General features: G+C 38.0%; 1 protein-coding gene across 2 annotated transcripts in view; it reads right to left on the bottom strand.

Moving 5' to 3' along the window:
* LOC126248684 (ATP-binding cassette sub-family C member 5-like) overlaps window positions 1-17,937 on the bottom strand; it is a 288,000-nt gene that overhangs the window by 77,872 nt on the left and 192,191 nt on the right. For both annotated transcript variants that reach the window (XM_049949958.1, XM_049949966.1), the window contains 2 exons: window positions 10,218-10,340; window positions 9,047-9,206 (listed from right to left, as the gene is read on the bottom strand). In XM_049949958.1, the coding sequence (XP_049805915.1) occupies window positions 9,047-9,206; window positions 10,218-10,340 (283 nt within the window). The remainder of the gene's footprint in view (window positions 1-9,046; window positions 9,207-10,217; window positions 10,341-17,937) is intronic.

The raw sequence follows: 17,937 nt of genomic DNA, 5'->3' as shown, positions 1-17,937 counted from the left end.
CAGATTGAAAAATGAAGAAACTGCAAAAAGGTGGGAATTTAAGGAGATGGGACCTGGATAAACTGAAAGAACCAGAGGTTGTAGAGAGTTTCAGGGAGAGCATAAGGGAACAATTGACATGAATGGGGGAAAGAAATACAGTAGAAGAAGAATGGGTAGCTCTGAGGGATGAAGTAGTGAAGGCAGCAGACGATCAAGTAGGTAAAAAGGCGAGGGCTAATAGAAATCCTTGGGTAACAGAAGAAATATTGAATTTAATTGATGAAAGGAGAAAATATAAAAATGCAGTGAATAAAGCAGGCAAAAAGGAATACAAACGTCTCAAAAATGAGATCGACAGGAAGTGCAAAATGGCTAAGCAGGGATGGCTAGAGAACAAATGTAAGGATATAGAGGCTTGTCTCACTAGGGGTAAGATAGATACTGCCTACAGGAAAATTAAAGAGACCTTTGGAGAGAAGAGAACCACTTGTATGAATATCAAGAGCTCAGATGGCAACCCAGTTCTAAGCAAAGAAGGGAAGGCAGAAAGGTGGAAGGAGTATATAGAGGGTTTATACAAGGGCGATGTACTTGAGGACAATATTATGGAAATGGAAGAGGATGTAGACGAAGACGAAATGGGAGATAAGATACTGCGTGAAGAGTTTGACGGAGCAATGAAAGACCTGAGTCGAAACAAGGCACCAGGAGTACACAACATTCCATTAGAACTACTTATGGCCTTGGGAGAGCCAGTCATGACAAAACTCTACCATCTGGTGAGCAAGATGTATGAGACAGGCGAAATACCCTCAGACTTCAAGAAGAATATAATAATTCCAATCCCAAAGAAAGCAGGTGTCGACAGATGTGAAAATTACCGAACTATCAGTTTAATAAGTCACAGCTGCAAAATACTAACGTGAATTCTTTACAGACGAATGGAAAAACTGGTAGAAGCCGACCTCGGGGAAGATCAGTTTGGATTCCATAGAAATGTTGGAACACGTGAGGCAATACTAACCTTACAACTTATCTTAGAAGAAAGATTAAGAAAAGGCAAACCTACATTTCTAGCATTTGTAGACTTAGAGAAAGCTTTTGACAATGTTGACTGGAATACTCTCTTTCAAATTCTGAAGGTGGCAGGGGTAAAACACAGGGAGCGAAAGGCTATTTACAATTTGTACAGAAACCAGATGGCAGTTATAAGTGTCGAGGGGCATGAAAGGGAAGCAGTGGTTGGGAAAGGAGTGAGACAGGGTTGTAGCCTCTCCCCGATGTTATTCAATCTGTATATTGAGCAAGCAGTAAAGGAAACAAAAGAAAAATTCGGAGTAGGTATTAAAATTCATGGAGAAGAAGTAAAAACTTTGAGGTTTGCCGATGACATTGTAATTCTGTCGGAGACAGCAAAGGACTTGGAAGAGCAGTTGAACGGAAAGGACAGGGTCTTGAAAGAAGGATATAAGATGAACATCAACAAAAGCAAAACGAGGATAATGGAATATAGTCAAATTAAATCGGGTGATGCTGAGGGAATTAGATTAGGAAATGAGACACTTAAAGTAGTAAAGGAGTTTTGCTATTTGGGGAGCAAAATAACTGATGATGGTCGAAGTAGAGAGGATATAAAATGTAGACTGGCAATGGCAAGGAAATCGTTTCTGAAGAAGAGAAATTTGTTAACATCGGGTATAGATTTGTGTGTCAGGAAGTCGTTCCTGAAAGTATTTGTATGGAGTGTAGCCATGTATGGAAGTGAAACATGGACGATAACTAGTTTGGACAAGAAGAGAATAGAAGCTTTCAAAATGTGGTGCTACAGAAGAATGCTGAAGATAAGGTGGGTAGATCATGTAACTAATGAGGAGGTATTGAATAGGATTGGGGAGAAGAGAAGTTTGTGGCACAACTTGACTAGAAGAAGGGATCGGTTGGTAGGACATGTTTTGAGGCATCAAGGGATCACAAATTTAGCATTGGAGGGCAGTGTGGATGGTAAAAATCGTAGATGTAGACCAAGAGATGAATACACTAAGCAGATTCAGAAGGATGTAGGCTGCAGTAGGTACTGGGAGATGAAGAAGATTGCACAGGATAGAGTAGCATGGAGAGCTGCATCAAACCAGTCTCAGGACTGAAGACCACAACAACAACAATTCCATCTTACTAATTGCTTCTACTGACTCTGCAGTCCTTATAGCATACAGCCAGGTAAGTTTGGGGAATGCATGTGTTTGTATCCCCTGCAAGTTAGTAGCAGTATACAGTGTATATACGCAGACAAGGAAAAAATTCCTGATTTCTCGCAGATTTCGCTATTAAAAACACACTTTCTCCCAGGTGAAAACACACATTTTCCCTGTTAACTGACAGTATATTTTCTCTCGGAACCGTGTAACTTATCAGTACTATGAATGGTTATCGTTTTATACATGGGCGTTGAATTTCCCTGTGCTTTAGGAAACAAAACTCAGGGAAAAACACGTTTTTGAAATATCTTTAATTTACATCAACATGTATGCTGCATATTATCATATTACGAAAGTATAAATTCGAATTCCACCAAACACCACATATTACTTATGCTTTTGTATGCAGTCATAGCTCATGTCACGTGATCTCACCAGCCGATGACAGTGGCTATTCAAAGCTTAGGACACATGATGTAGTCAGTCAATAGCAACATCACTGTTAAGTAGTGTGAAGACACAAACAGGAAAAGTTAATTGTTTAATTAATATACATGGAATTGCTACGAAAGAAGCAAAGCTTAAAGTTAATTGTTTAATTAATATACATGGAATTGCTACAAAAAAAGCAAAGCTTTCACGTATAATACTGGTCTCTAAGGTTAATACGCTGCAAGAGAACCTAAGCTTTTACCTATAATGTTGGTCTTTTATGCGCATATTACACTTAAAGATATATCACACAAATGTGCCAGTAAAATTTTTAATAATGACATAAATGTCTGATCTTCTGGGATCGAAATTCTTCTAAATGGCTCTGTGATTTAAGAAATTCATCATACATTCTCCCACTTGGTTCAACTTGCGAAAAGGAAATTTACTTTGAAAGTAACGCTTTTCAAACCATTATTCGCAATATTTTCCCACTACCTGTTAGAAATAGGTTTGTTTCGGCAGTTGCCAGAGAGCGCCAGATAACAGGCGCCACCACGCTTGCACAGCTACGATGACGTAGGAGGCCTGTATGTTCGTTCATGTAAAACATTAAAAGATCTTACATTATGTCATAAAAGAAACAAGACACCAGAGGATACTCCAAGAGCATCTGAATTTCATGACCCATACTAAAATGTGCACATTTAAAGTGCACAGTCATATGTCCATATTCCCAGTGAAGTAGGGCTTGACCTGATATGAGGCTTGTGGTTTTCAGGGTGTAAATTTTCTTGGAGTACCAGTACTGTGTTATCTCATGTTTGGTTCTTTATTATGGCATAATGCTATACATGCTAGAAGAAGAAAACGTGCACTTGAAATGTAGCGAACAGTTTAAGCTAGCCAATAGTGTGGAATTAAACACTTCGTTTCATGACTGCATCAGCGGAAAAGAAAATTTCTCTAGCAAACTGACAAAAATTACTTCACTGTTCTGCAAGGCAATTAATGCTTGACTATCAGGAAGATGGAAATAAAATAAAATCTAAAACTAATAACATATCTTAGCCTTCCATAATTATGTGAATGTATTGTAATTCACTTGATAGCTCCCAGCCACAGAAATCCATTTTGTTTTCATTTGACGTAAGAGCAGTATACGAAGAGGAAACAGCAAAAATCACTAAATGTAAACATGGATCACATGGAGACTACCCACTTCCCACACTCGCATTCGGGAGGACGACGGTTCAATCCCGTCTCCAGCCATCCTGATTTAGGTTATCCATGATTTCCATAAATCGTTTCAGGCAAATGCCGGGATGGTTTCTTTGAAAGGGCACGCCCGATTTCCTTCCCAATCCTTCCCTAACCCGAGCTTGCGCTCCATCTCTAATGACCTCGTTGTCGACGGGACATTAAACTCTAACAACCACCACCACCACGTCCCCACTATAACTCATACTGCTCTGTGCATCAGCCCCGGATCTGCGATATTTCCAAACTGGGAGAATACTAGATAGTGGCACGACCCCCCCCCCCCCTTTTCCCTCAATCATTTGAGAAAGGACGACAAAAATTTAAATTAAATTAAAAAAAAAAATCGAATTTTCAAAAACATGTTCATTATGTTGTCGCACACATCTTTCTGAAGTAAATTTAAGACAACATTGGGTCAATGGCTCAAAGGTAAAGCATTTTACTCAGCTGATGAATATAAAGATCATAATACGCAGATTTGCTGTTTTAACATAGAGAAAGGTATCTCTGCCTGCAGTAGGACCTAAATTTGGAAAAACAATATCCAACATATAGGCATAGACCTAGTTTGAGTGCTCTATATTTGTATCAATATCTTAGGATAATGACATAGCGTTATCAACACATATATGATAATGTCATAGTGTCATCAACATGAATACTTCCCGCTTAATGTAAATTTGTATAATGTATTCTTTTTTATTGTGAAATTAACACTATATAAAATTCCAAATGTGTGCTATTGTACTACACTAACATTCATATGATTTATATATACACTGTTATGAGAATATAACCATCTTTATACTGTAATTGAACATATTGACAAAGTCCATTGTATAAGAAAATACTGAATGGCTAATAAAGATTCTTATTCTTAAGAGTCTGATGCATTAAACATATGTATTCGAGGAAATGTATGACACATTATTTGGTCTTAAGTGTGCCAAAGTGCAGTGCAACGCCTCTTCACACAGCATTCTTCTATCACATGTCGCTGTATTTTGGTCTGTGGAATTGAAACGATCGTATTCAGGACAGTGGAAATAAAAACATCCTGCAGTGCCTCTCCTGCTTCCAGTTGGCCAGTTTGACAACATAACACGTAGGAAAAATATATCTAAAAACATAGATGATGTGACTTACCAAATGAAAGTGCTGGCAGGTAGACAGTGTACAAACAAACACAAACATACACACAAAATTCAAGCTTTCGAAACAAACTGTTGCCTCATCAGGAAAGAGGGAAGGAGAGGGAATGACGAAAGGATGTGGGTTTTAAGGGAGAGGGTAAGGAGTCATTCCAATCCTGGGAGCGGAAAGACTTACCTTAGGGGGAAAAAAGGACGGGTATACACTCGCGCAGACACACACATATCCATCCACACATATAAAGACACAAGCAGACATATTTAAAGACAAAGAGTTTGGGCAGAGATGTCAGTCGAGGCAGAAGTGCAGAGGCAAAGATGTGTTGAATGACAGGTGAGGTATGAGTGGCGGCAACTTGAAATTACCGGAGATTGAGGCCTGGTGGGTAACGGGAAGAGAGGATATATTGAAGAGCAAGTTCCCATCTCCGGAGTTCGGATAGGTTGGTGTTAGTGGGAAGTATCCAGATAACCCGGACGGTGTAACACTGCGCCAAGATGTGCTGGCCGTGCACCAAGGCATGTTTAGCCACAGGGTGATCCTCATTACCAACAAACACTGTCTGCCTGTGTCCATTCATGCGAATGGACAGTTTGTTGCTGGTCATTCCCACATAGAATGCATCACAGTGTAGGCAGGTCAGTTGGTAGATCACGTGGGTGCTTTCACACGTGGCTCTGCCTTTGATCGTGTACACCTTCCGGGTTACAGGACTGGAGTAGGTGGTGGTGGGAGGGTGCATGGGACAGGTTTTACACCGGGGGCGGTTACAAGGGTAGGAGCCAGAGGGTAGTTTCACTTTGTATTCACCTTCTCCTTTTTACCGTAATCTGCTATACAATTTTATCCCGCCTATATATACTTAATAATACGTAACCCACTTCCAAACCATAACCAAAAAATTTTTTTACCGCTTTCAACACTACCGCCGCTATAAAATGCACCATTTCTAGTACACAAACAGTTCCTTTCACCTTTTAAACAACCATTTCGGCTAATTCTAATAACTTTTGCTTTATTTCCATTTCCGTTTTTCCCACATCACTGATAATTTTTATCCGCTTCCCACAGGTTTTAACGTCATTATTTCCTCGTCACACAATTGTTAGCCTCATTTTGATAATCTGCCACCACAAAACCACTCCTTTTAATATATTACACACAGTTTTTTCGAAATTTTCCCGAATTTCTCCGTCCTTTAACGTGTTTTGGCGGCAACACAACCACCTAACCTTTGTGCACATCGCTGTCTACCAACCCAAGTCCAACATAGCCCAGCTGTAACCAACACCTTCTCACCTTTTTTCACACCAGATCTCCAGTTACTTTCAGTCCACCTTTATCTCTTCCCATATATTTTTATTTTCATTTTCATTTCACTAATTTCAAGTTGCCGCCACTCATACCTCACCTGTCATTCAACATCATCTTTGCCTCTTCACTTCTGCCTCGACTGACATCTCCGCCCAAACCCTTTGTCTTTAAATATGTCTGCTTGTGTCTGTATACGTGTGGATGGATATGTGCGTGTGTGCGAGTGTATACCTGTCCTTTTTTCCCCCTAAGGTAAGTCTTTCTGCTCCCGGGATTGGAATGACTCCTTACCCTCTCCCTTAAAACCCACATCCTTTCGTCTTTCCCTCTCCTTCCCCTCTTTCCTGATGAGGCAACAGTTTGTTGCGAAAGCTTGAATTTTGTGTGTGTGTTTGTTTGTGTGTCTATCGACCTGCCAGTGCTTTCGTTCGGTAAGTCACATCATCTTTGTTTTTACATATATTTTTCCCACGTGGAATGTTTAGAGGGAAACATTCCACGTGGGAAAAATATATCTAAAAACAAAGATGATGTGACTTACCGAACGAAAGCGCTGGCAGGTCGATAGACACACAAACAATATATATATATATATATATATATATATATATATATATATATATATATATATATATATATATATATATATAACTCTTTTGAAAATCTGCACTCTTTATTCCCTATTAGCCAACAACTTGGTGCTTTGTGTGACATAAAATTAAATATAGGTCACACAAAACCAGTAAAGACAAGAGACAAGCAAGACTGTACACATTGCTTCAATCCTTAGCTCCCAGATTTTTTTTTCTCTAATCTTGCTACAGCTTTACATAGCGTACCTTCCTTTCTGCGAATGAATCTATTACTTCATCAAAGTTCATCGAACGTTTTGCTGCATGAAAAATCAAAATGTCGTCGTCTAATACTGAAAAAGCTGTTAATACAAATAGGACCCAAGACTGGCGTGGTTTTTCGATCTGATTACATCTATTTTGTCACTGTCTGCTAGATAACACTAAACTGGCCTTTCTAATACTGCAGCAATTGTAAAAAAACACCAAATAAACAAGACTGTTTTGGCAAAAATGGTCATTTTTATAACACGACACTATCTAATACACTAAGTACCAACATCAAATGCCTATTAGGCCCACTACAAGTAAAAAGCTTTACGTTAGGAAATAGTTTCACACTTCATTCATACGCTCTAGTTTCTGAAGCATGAGATCGAAAAATAGTAGTACGAAATTTTTGTACAAACTTGGAATCATCATATTCTTCTATAATTTATGTGATGTCCCCGTTTATTCTCCTTCCTCGTTCTAGCAAACAGTCTTGTCATCACTAATTCTGTAACTATTCCTGCCAATGTCAAAACTTATTTGGCGGTTAACTTCACTAATTCTGCCAGCATAACTGGTTTAGTTATTCCGCTATTATTCTCCAGCTAGGCATTGTTACATGTTCGTACAACACGTTTTCCGCGCTACTTCCAATATAGAACTTAAAGCGGCTGCTAGCCGGGACCGTACAACTGGCCCTTACTAGTATAGTGAACTGGCCAAAAATTTTGTGTCAATATTTCATTTTCTTGGGTACACTGAAAAGTAGTAGTCATCATCGTCATCACCATCCATGACCACCACGACGACGACGACGACGACGACCACCACCACCACCACCACCACCACCACCACCACCACCATCACATTCTATGTCACTGTTAATTTTCAATTGAAGTTTTTCTATACTGGATGCACAATAACAAATTTTAGTAGTTATTTCATTTTCCATCCCACTATCTATACTGTAACTTGCTCCCGATTCTGCTTCTGAAAATGACTTTTCAACAAATGATATCTTAGTTTCAAATTTTCCAGTTACTGATTGAAAAGTGAAGCCTGAAAATTCTCTTAAGTGTTTCTGATTTTTTTTTGTCAACTGAAAGCGTTTCAAAACCTATTTTATATACATATTTAATGGCTTCAATTGGTGCAGTAGTTATACTTTTACTTACTTTTTTTATTTCAGGTAATCTCCATTTCTGGATATGTTATGAACTTGTTTCACTCTACACAACATTCCAAAACAGGCCAAACAAACTTGTTACAATGTCTTGCGTCAAAGTAGAGCTGTTGGTGGGAGTTTCAACTCATGTTCCATACTATAACGTGTTCATCTAATATTCTTTTCTTTTGTCAGATATTTCTCCTTTCATCACAACATTTAAAATTTCTCCTTGCACGAATTTGCTGCTGCTAATCATTGTTAAAATGTGAATATCCACAACAGATAAAAAATCCACATAATTATACGTTGTTATGTTGTCACAGCAAAACAGTATTCAGAGAGGTTCATCATAAACATTATAGATAGGTAGCACAGCCACTTGTTCCTTTACCAATGCAATTTATGTCTTCTCTGTGAACATCGTAACTCCATAAACACAAAAGCTAGTCTGCTATCATCCTCACACTTGGCAAGTTATTTTGTTAGCCTCTATTAGTTTAATTGTAACTTTTCAAACCTGTTTTGTATAGACGCAGTGATATATTATTTTCACAAAAATTGCTTCATTTTCAAGAAATATATGTATAGGAAGAAGTAATTTCCTCTAAAAAACAATTAAAAGATTAAAAATATCAAGAGTGTTGTTACACTACGAGTGATTCAATGAACCAATTAAAAATATTTCTAATATTCATTACCTTTCCAAAAATATCTTCTGTCTGCCATAAGTGCGAATAATTGACAGCCCCGCCATTGACGAAGATATATGGTTCAGAACTGGTGATTTCAACAAATTGTCGAGTCTCTTAGTCTCTCTCAAACCAACATTAAGCCACATATCCAGAAAAACGAAGAGGCCTGAAATAAACAGAGCGTAATTGTTGACACAAATTTCATGTATAACAATAATGGAACTCCCTGGATGGAAAAGTATGTAAAATAATGGAAAGGCAACCATGTATCTATAAACGATTTGCGTGTGGCACACAGAAATATGTAATAGAAGAAAGTTAACATTAGCTTCTGTGCTCTTGCTCTTTTTTCTAGTAGGAGTGTGTGTGTGTGTAACTGTTCCCATATCTTAAAAATATTTAATATCATAAATTTGAATACTTTCATGTTTTAATTACAGATCTAATTAAATACATATAACACTAGTTTGATAAATTTCATAGCTGTTATTGCACCGAACTTTTTAAACTGTTCAGAAGTATTTCCATCAGTGACAAAGTGTACACTGAAAGACACCCTTCACTATTATGACAGATAGAGGTCTGTAGAAAATCAAACTTCAAAAATTGATTACACAGGGCCTGGTCTAAATATCACTGTTACCAAGTGTATAGCTCTTGCTCCCATACCTGTTTTCAGAATGAATATTTCACTCAGCAACAACAAGTACACTGTTTTGAAATTTCATATGCAAACGTGTTGCAAATGGTACTCAAACCTGAAACCATGCCATTCATAAGGAATTCTCTTACTGCTATCCATATTCAGTTGGCAAGAGCAGTGCATGCAAAAGTCAAGGTTCTGGGTTGAGTTCCTGGTGAGGGAAGCAGTTTTAATCTGCCATAAAGTTTATGCCTGTTTTGTTGTACTTTAAAATGAGATTTGTTAATTCCGCTGGAATTTTTGTTGGTACTTTTTTTGCACACACACACACACACACACACACACACACACACACAAACACACACACACACACAAAAATCTTATTGTATTACATAGCACCCAGCAGTACCTTAGTTCAACCAAAATCCACATATATCCCATGAAATTTGACCTTTGACATCAACATCAAATGTACAATCTTAGTTACAGAAAAACACCAATATGAATTTAATTAAATATTTCCACAAAACTTACCTGTTGCCACAGCCATTGCAATGGAGAAAATAGGAAAGATGAAACAAACCAGGAACATCTGGGTGATCACAAACATCAATCCTTGCCATACAAACTCGAAGAAGAAGGGTACTCGAACATCAACTGCAAAACAAAAGAAAATTAAAAAACAAAACAAATATATATCTATTTATATGTATCCAAGATTATGAGCTGTTTTTAGGCACAGCTACAAGTCATGCAACTTGTCCACATGAAAATAATCCTCCTCTAATCAAGCTAAATCAATCTAGGTGACGACCTGAAAAATGATTCTGAAATAATCAATAAACATTCCACTGCAATTTTCACAGTCAGAAGTTTGGCAGCAATGGAGGGGGAGTCAGTGATGCAAAATATATGATCACCAAATTGTGTATTGATATCCGGGGTTTATTTGGAAAGCTTTTAGCAGGGACTAGTGGAATCAGGCTACAAGACACTGGCAATGGAGATAACTCTATTGGATGAGCATCTCACACTTGACACTTCCCTTGGATTCCTCCCAGATAGTGTGCTCCATATCTTTATCTGTTGGTCTGGGACTCTCATTCAGACAGGAAGGTTTCAGATCCCCTTCACATCATTTAGTTCTGATCTCAATGGCTCCTTTTGTCAGAATCACAGTAGGTAGAAACATGGGATAAGATTTTCCTTTCCTCAGACATAATCTTGTGCAATAACAACTTCGACTAGGCTCCAGTGGCTTTACTACCCTTCGTGTTGCATGGAAACTGGCAATTGATGATGATAGGCTACAGAGAAATAGGCTGAATTATCCACCACGTAACGAAATCATGATCACTATAACTGTTCTTCCACCACAGACATTGACAAAATTTCTTGTAGCATACGGATTCTCAACTACATTTGGAAAAAGAGAAGCAACTGTAATTTAAAGAATAATAACTTTTAATCAATGAAAAGCTTTTAATATGATTGTACTGCACTGTGAAATGCCATTCCTAATTTTTAATTAACTTGCTTCTCTGATACTAGCAGAATTATCAGCAGGGTTACAATTTTTAGAAGCCCATCTTTTTTCTTAGTGTAAATTAAAGCTCTTCAGAGAGGTATTACTGTGCAAAATATTGCCCAAAGACAAATTTTTATGCACCTTTCTCACTTTTGGGGACCTTTATCCCTTCTTTGAACTAACCACATAATCTCCTTTTCTTTTCCAGTAGCTTTTCAGTAATTTTCCTGAGCAAGTATTATTATTTATAAGAGAAATGGCTTGTGTGTCTAATTCCATTTGTATATGGTTTTGAAAGAAAGTAAAATATTTAACTTTCAGTTAAGGTCTCCTCGGCTTGCAGTGAACATACGTTCAGTGAACTGTGGACCGCAAGCACGGAGTATTATGATTTTTTTGTTCTGGCTCAGAAATTTAAACAAGATTCCACAGAAAGTGATGGAACTATTATGGGATGTATTATTTGTGATTCAGGGACTTTTTTCAGGGTGTATACGCGGACAAGGAAAAAAAATTCCCGGATTTCTCCCGGATTTCCCGGTTAAAAATACACTTTCTACCGGGTGGAAACATAGTTTTTCCCTTTAATTGACAGTATATTTTCTCTCGGAAATGTATAACTTATCAATCCTTCGAATGGTTATGGTTTTATACATGGGCGTAGAAATTCCCGGCGCTTTAGAAAACAAAACTCAGAGGAAAAAACACCTTTTGGAAAGATGTTTGATGTGCAGTAACATGTACGCTGCATATTTTTGTATTACAAAAGTATAAATTGGAATTTCACCAAATACCACATGTTACTTTCCGAGTCATTGAAATTGAGATTGCGATGTATATTTGTAAGCCAGTCATAGCGCTTGTCACGTGACCTCGCCAGCGGATGACAGCACATATTCAGAGCTTCGCACACGTGGTGTAGTCAGCCAATAGCAACATCGCTGTTAAATAGCGCGAAGACACGAGCAGGAAAAGTTAATGGTTTAAATTAATATAAATAATGTTGCTACAAGAAAAACAAAACTTTCACATATAATATTGGTCTCTAAGGCCAATACGCTGCAAGAGAAGCTAAGCTTTCACATATAATGTTGGTCTTTTATGCACGTATTACATTTTAAGGTATATCACACAAATGTGCCAGTAAATTTTTTTATAACGACATAGAAGTGTGATCTTCTGGGCTATAAATTCTTCTAAATGGCTCGTCATCACAGCTGATTTTTAAATGAGTCTCAGATTCCCAGTGAAGTAGGCATCGACCTGATATTAAGCTTTTCAATGTGGTTTCGGGATGCAAATTTCCTTGGGTACCAGTACTTTGTTATCTAATGTCTGGTTCTTCGTTATGGCATAATGCTATATGTGCTAGAAGATGAATACATACACTTGAAATGCACCGAACAGTTGAAACTAGCCAACAGTTTGGAATTAAACCCTTTGTTTCAAATATATTGACTGCCTCAGCAGAAAAGATTAATAAAGGAAAATTTCTTCAGCAAACCGATAAAAATAACTTTATTGTTCTGCATGGCAATTAATGCTTGACTGTCAGAAAGGTTGAAATAAAATAAAATCTGAAACTAATAACTCCTTTTAGCCTTCCGTAATTATGTAAATGTATTTTAATTCACATGATAGCTCCCGGCCACAGAAATCAATTTTGTTTTCATTTGACGTGAGTGCAGTAGACAAAGAGGAAACAGCAAAATCACTAAATGTAAACATGGAGACTACCCGCTTCCCTATTATAACTCAGACTGCTCTGTGCATCAGACCTGTATCTACGATATTTCCGAACCGGGGCAATAGTAGATAGTGGCGTCCTTCGAGCGTCTGAGATAGGATGTCAAAAGTTAAAAAAAAAAATCAAATTTTCAAAAATATGTTGATTTTGTAGCGCACATCTTTCTGAAGAGTCTGATACATAAAACATACGTGTCCGAGGAATTGTAAGATATGTTACTTGATCTCAAGTGTGGCAAAGTGCAGCACCACGCCTCTTCACACAGCATTCTTCTATCGCTCGTCACTGTATTTCGATCTGTGGATCTCATCAAACTATATTCAGAACAGTGGAAATTAAAATGTACTATGGTGCCTCTCCTGCTTCCAGTTGGCCGGTTTGATATCCTGCCCCTCTTCAGAAAATTTGCACTCTTTATTGCCTATTACCTAAGAACTTGCTGCTTTGTGTCACATAAAATTAAGTATAGGATACATATAACCAGTAAAGAGAAGAGACAAGCAAGACAGTGTACATTTCTTCAATCCTTAGCTCCTAGAATTTTTTACTCTCTAATCTTGCTACAACTTGAAATGGCATGCTGTCCTTTCTCCGAAAGGATCTGTTACCTCATTAATGTTCGTCAAACATTTTACTACATGAAAAAGCGAAATGTCGTTATCTAATACTGAAAAACCTAATTACCTGTATTTTGTCACTGTCTGTGAGATAAAACAAAATAGGCCTATATAATACTGCAGCAATTGTAACACACGCCAAATAAACGAGACTGTTTTGGCAGAAATGGTCATTTTTATAACACGGCAGAATATAATTCACAAAGTACCAATATCAAATGCCTAATAGGCCTACTACAAGCAAAAAGCTTTACGTTAGGAAATAGTTTTACACTTCATTCATACGCTCCAGTTTCTCAAGCATGAGATCGAAAAGTAGTAGTGCGAAATTTTTATATAAATTTGGAATCGTCATATTCTTCCATAATTTAAGCGATGTCACCGTTTCTTCTCCTTCCTTGTACTAACAAATAATGTTGTCATCACTAATTCTGTATGAATTCCTGCCAATCTCAAAGCTTATTCGCCCGTTAATTTCACAAACTCTGCCAGAATCACCAGTTTAGTTATCCCGCGATTATTCTCCAGCTACGCATTGTTACGTGTGCGTACAACGCGTTTTCCACACTACTTCCAGAATAGACCTCAAAGCGGCTACTAGCGGGAGACTGTACAACTGGCCCGTGCTGGTATAGCGATCTGGCCAGAAATTTTCTGTCAAAATTTCATTTTCCTGGATACACCGAGAAGATAATACGTAATCTTTCTTACCTGTTATTCCTGTTAGTCATTTATTCGCACTCTGGTAGTCTGAATCCATGGATTTCACTGGTAATCATAAAAATGCTCATCACTGGCAAACCCAATCAACCACATAATCAGACAGTTGTTCGCTTTCTTTCATTCGGCTATACTCTGCTCAGCTTGTATAGCCCCTTTTGTCTGCAGGAAAGTTTAGATGTGACGAAGATTCCACTGACAGAGACATCACGTACACTATGCACGCATTAACAAATCAACTTATGATTCATTCAAAAATCAACTTAGAATATGTTCTACAATGTTCAAAAACCGACAGGGACATGTTCCAAAGTCATACGAATAATCGATAGACCAACATGTGCTGGATGCTAGGCGCTTTGTGAAACAAGTTTTTTTTTCCTAGATCCAGGGCTGCTGCGCAATCTGGCAGCTTGACCGTGCCAGTAAAATTTTTCCTGGTAGCACCTGGCTGCCTCTTTTTTTTTCTGTGACTGCTTATACGGCAATTTGTTGTTACGGAGAATTGCATAGTCTTCCTAAAGCCTTTGACACATTTTGCTGTTGGCAGACACTTGTATGAGCACTGTGTTTTGTTGCTGTATATAGCGCATTTCCCTTGCAGTTTAAGTTTTATTTCAGTTTTTTCTCTCGTTCATGTTTTATTGCTGCAGCATTATTCTGCAGTAGCAGGATACAGTAATATCCTTTGTTAGAGTATTGGTTCTTACTAGTCAAAATTACAAAAATTTAACTGAGAACAAAAACAATGAAAAATTCCCGGAATGTCTGGTCTTCAGGGTTCAAAATTCTTCTAAATGGCTCATCATCAAAGAGTTGACTTTTAAATGAGAGCCAAATGCTCTGTGATTTAAGAAATTCATGGCACATTCTCGCACATAGTTCAGCTTACGTAACAGGACAGTTACTTTGAAAGTAAAACTTTTCAAAGCACCATTCACAATATTTTCCCGCAACCTGTTAGAAACAGGTTCCTTTCAGCAGTTGATAGAGAGTGCAGATAACAGGTGTCATTGCGCTTGTGCAGCTACCATGACGTAGGAAGCCTGCATGTGCGTACGTGTAAAACATTAAAAGATCATAACATTATGGGTTAAAAAAAAAAAAAAAAAAGACATCAGAGGATACTCCAAGAGCATCGAAATTTTGTGAACCATACTAAAATGCGTAATTCGACTTAAATTGCACATTCGTATGTCAGCCAGATTCCCAATGAAGTAGGCCTCGACCTGATATTGCGCTTTTCAGTGTGGTTTTCAGGATGTAAATTTTCTTGGAGCACCAGTACTGTATTATATCATGTTTGGTTCTTTATTATGGCATAATGCTATACGTGCTAAAAGATGAGAAAGTGCACTTGAAATGCAGTAAACAGTTCAAACTAGCTAATACTGTGGATTTAAACATTTCGTTTCAAATACATTGACTGCCTCTGCGGAAAAGGTTAATAAAAGTCAAATTTCTTTAGCAAACAGATAAAAATAACTTCATTGTTTTGCAAGGCGATTAATGCTTGACTGTCAGAAAGGTGGAAACGAATAAAACCTGAAACTAATAATATGTTTCAGCCTTCCATAATTATGTGAATGTATTTTAATTCACTTGATAGCTCCCGGCTGCAAATATCCATTTTGTTTTCATTTGGCGTGAGAGTAAACGAAGGGGAAACAGCAAAATCACTAAACGTTAACACGGGTCACGTAAAGACTACCCACTATAACTCAGACTGCTCTGCACATCAGCCCGGATCTACGATATTTGTGAACCGGGTCAATACGAGGGGGGGGGGGGGGGGACGACGAATTTTCAAAAATATGTTTATCTTGTAGCGCACATCTTTCTGAAAAGTCTGAAACATAAAACAAGTGTGTTCGAGGAAATGTAAGACATGTTACGAGGGTTGGAACTTGAATAGTGGCAACTATTTATTAACAACTGATGCAAAAGAGTTACATGTTTGCACCTGTTACTGTCCTTCAAAGCAGTCACCAGCGTTGTGTAGAAACCGTTGCCAGTTATGTGGAAGGTGTACTATACCATTAGCAAAGCCTGTTCTGTTGATGGTGGGAATGGAGCAGTCTACTGCCTGTCGACTCTCTGGAACAGTTCTGAAGCAAAGTCACAAAGTCCAGGGAGTATGGTGGATGGTACAGTACTTCTGAGTCCCATGGACCGAAGAGAGCAGCCACAGCTTGCGCTGTATGCGCTCACGCATTGTCATGCAAAATGATGGGTGGGTTGCGCAGAAAGTGTCGCCACTTCTTTTGCAAAGCTGGTCGCAGGTGATGCTCCAGTAATACTGTGCACTGACGGTCTGCTGTGAAGGAACGTAATGCGTTAGGATAACACCATAACAGTCATCCACGAGAATCACCATGACTTTGGACTGCTCCATTCGCACCGTCAACAGAACAGGGTCTGCTGACGGTGTACTACGCCTCACAAATCGCTGGCAACGGGTTCTACACAACGATGGTGACTACTTCGAAGGACAGTAACAGTTGGAAGCATGTAACTCTTTTGCATTGGTTGTGAATAAATAGTTGCCACTATTTAAGCTCCAACCCTCATAGTTTGTCTTATGTGTGCCAAAGTGCAGTGCCACGTCTCTTCATACAGCATTCTTCTATGGCACATCACTGTATTTTGCTCTGTGAAATTTACATGTGTATACTTTGTAATGGATGCCATCAAACTATGTGGAAATTGAAATCTCTTATGGTGCCTCTCCCGCTCCCAGTAGGCTGGTTTGACAGCTTGCCCGTCTTTTTTTTTTTTTAACGTAATTAATAGCGGATGGGATTATTTGTAATCAGGAGAAGAAGAACTCTTCATAAAATTTGCACTCTTTGTTGCCTATTAGCTAATAACTTACTGTTTTGTGTGACATACCCAATAAAGACAAGAGACAAGCAAGAAAGTACACATTTCTTCAATCCTTAGCTCCTAGCATTTTTTACTCTCTAATCTTGCTATAGCTTTACATGGTGTGCTTTCCTTTCTGCGAAAGAATCTATTACCTCATCAAAGTTGTCAAACATTTTGCTACATGAAAAAACGAAATGTCATTATCTAATACTGAGAAAGTTACTAATACAAATAATACCAATGACTGGTGTGGTTTCTCGATCTGATTACGTCTATTTTGTCACTGTCTGCTTGATAAAACAAAAGGGGCCTTTCTAATATTGCAGCAATTTTGTAACACACACCAAATAAACGAGACTGTTTTGGCACAAATGGTTGTTTTTATAACACGACAGAATATAATTCACGAAGTACCAATATCAAATGCCTATTAGGTCTACTACAAGCAAAAAGCTTTATGTTAGGGAATAGTTTCACATTTCATTCATACGCACCAGTTTATCAAGCACGAGATCGAAAAGTAGTATTACGAAATTTTTATATAAATTTGGAATTGACTGATTCTTCTATAATTTGTGTGATCTCATTTCTTCTCCTTCCTCGTTCTAACAAACAATCTTGTCATCACCAATTCTGTAGCTATTCCAGCCATTGTCAAAATTTGTTTGATGATTAACTTCACTAACCCTGCCAGAATCACCAGTTTAGTTATCCCGCAGTTATTCTCTGGTTAGGTGTTGTTACATGTTCATACAACACGTTTTTCGCAATACT

This window comes from Schistocerca nitens, chromosome 1 (assembly GCF_023898315.1).
Source record: "Schistocerca nitens isolate TAMUIC-IGC-003100 chromosome 1, iqSchNite1.1, whole genome shotgun sequence".
NCBI classification, from domain to species: Eukaryota; Metazoa; Arthropoda; class Insecta; order Orthoptera; family Acrididae; genus Schistocerca; species Schistocerca nitens.
This window is presented reverse-complemented; position numbering and strand designations above follow the sequence as displayed.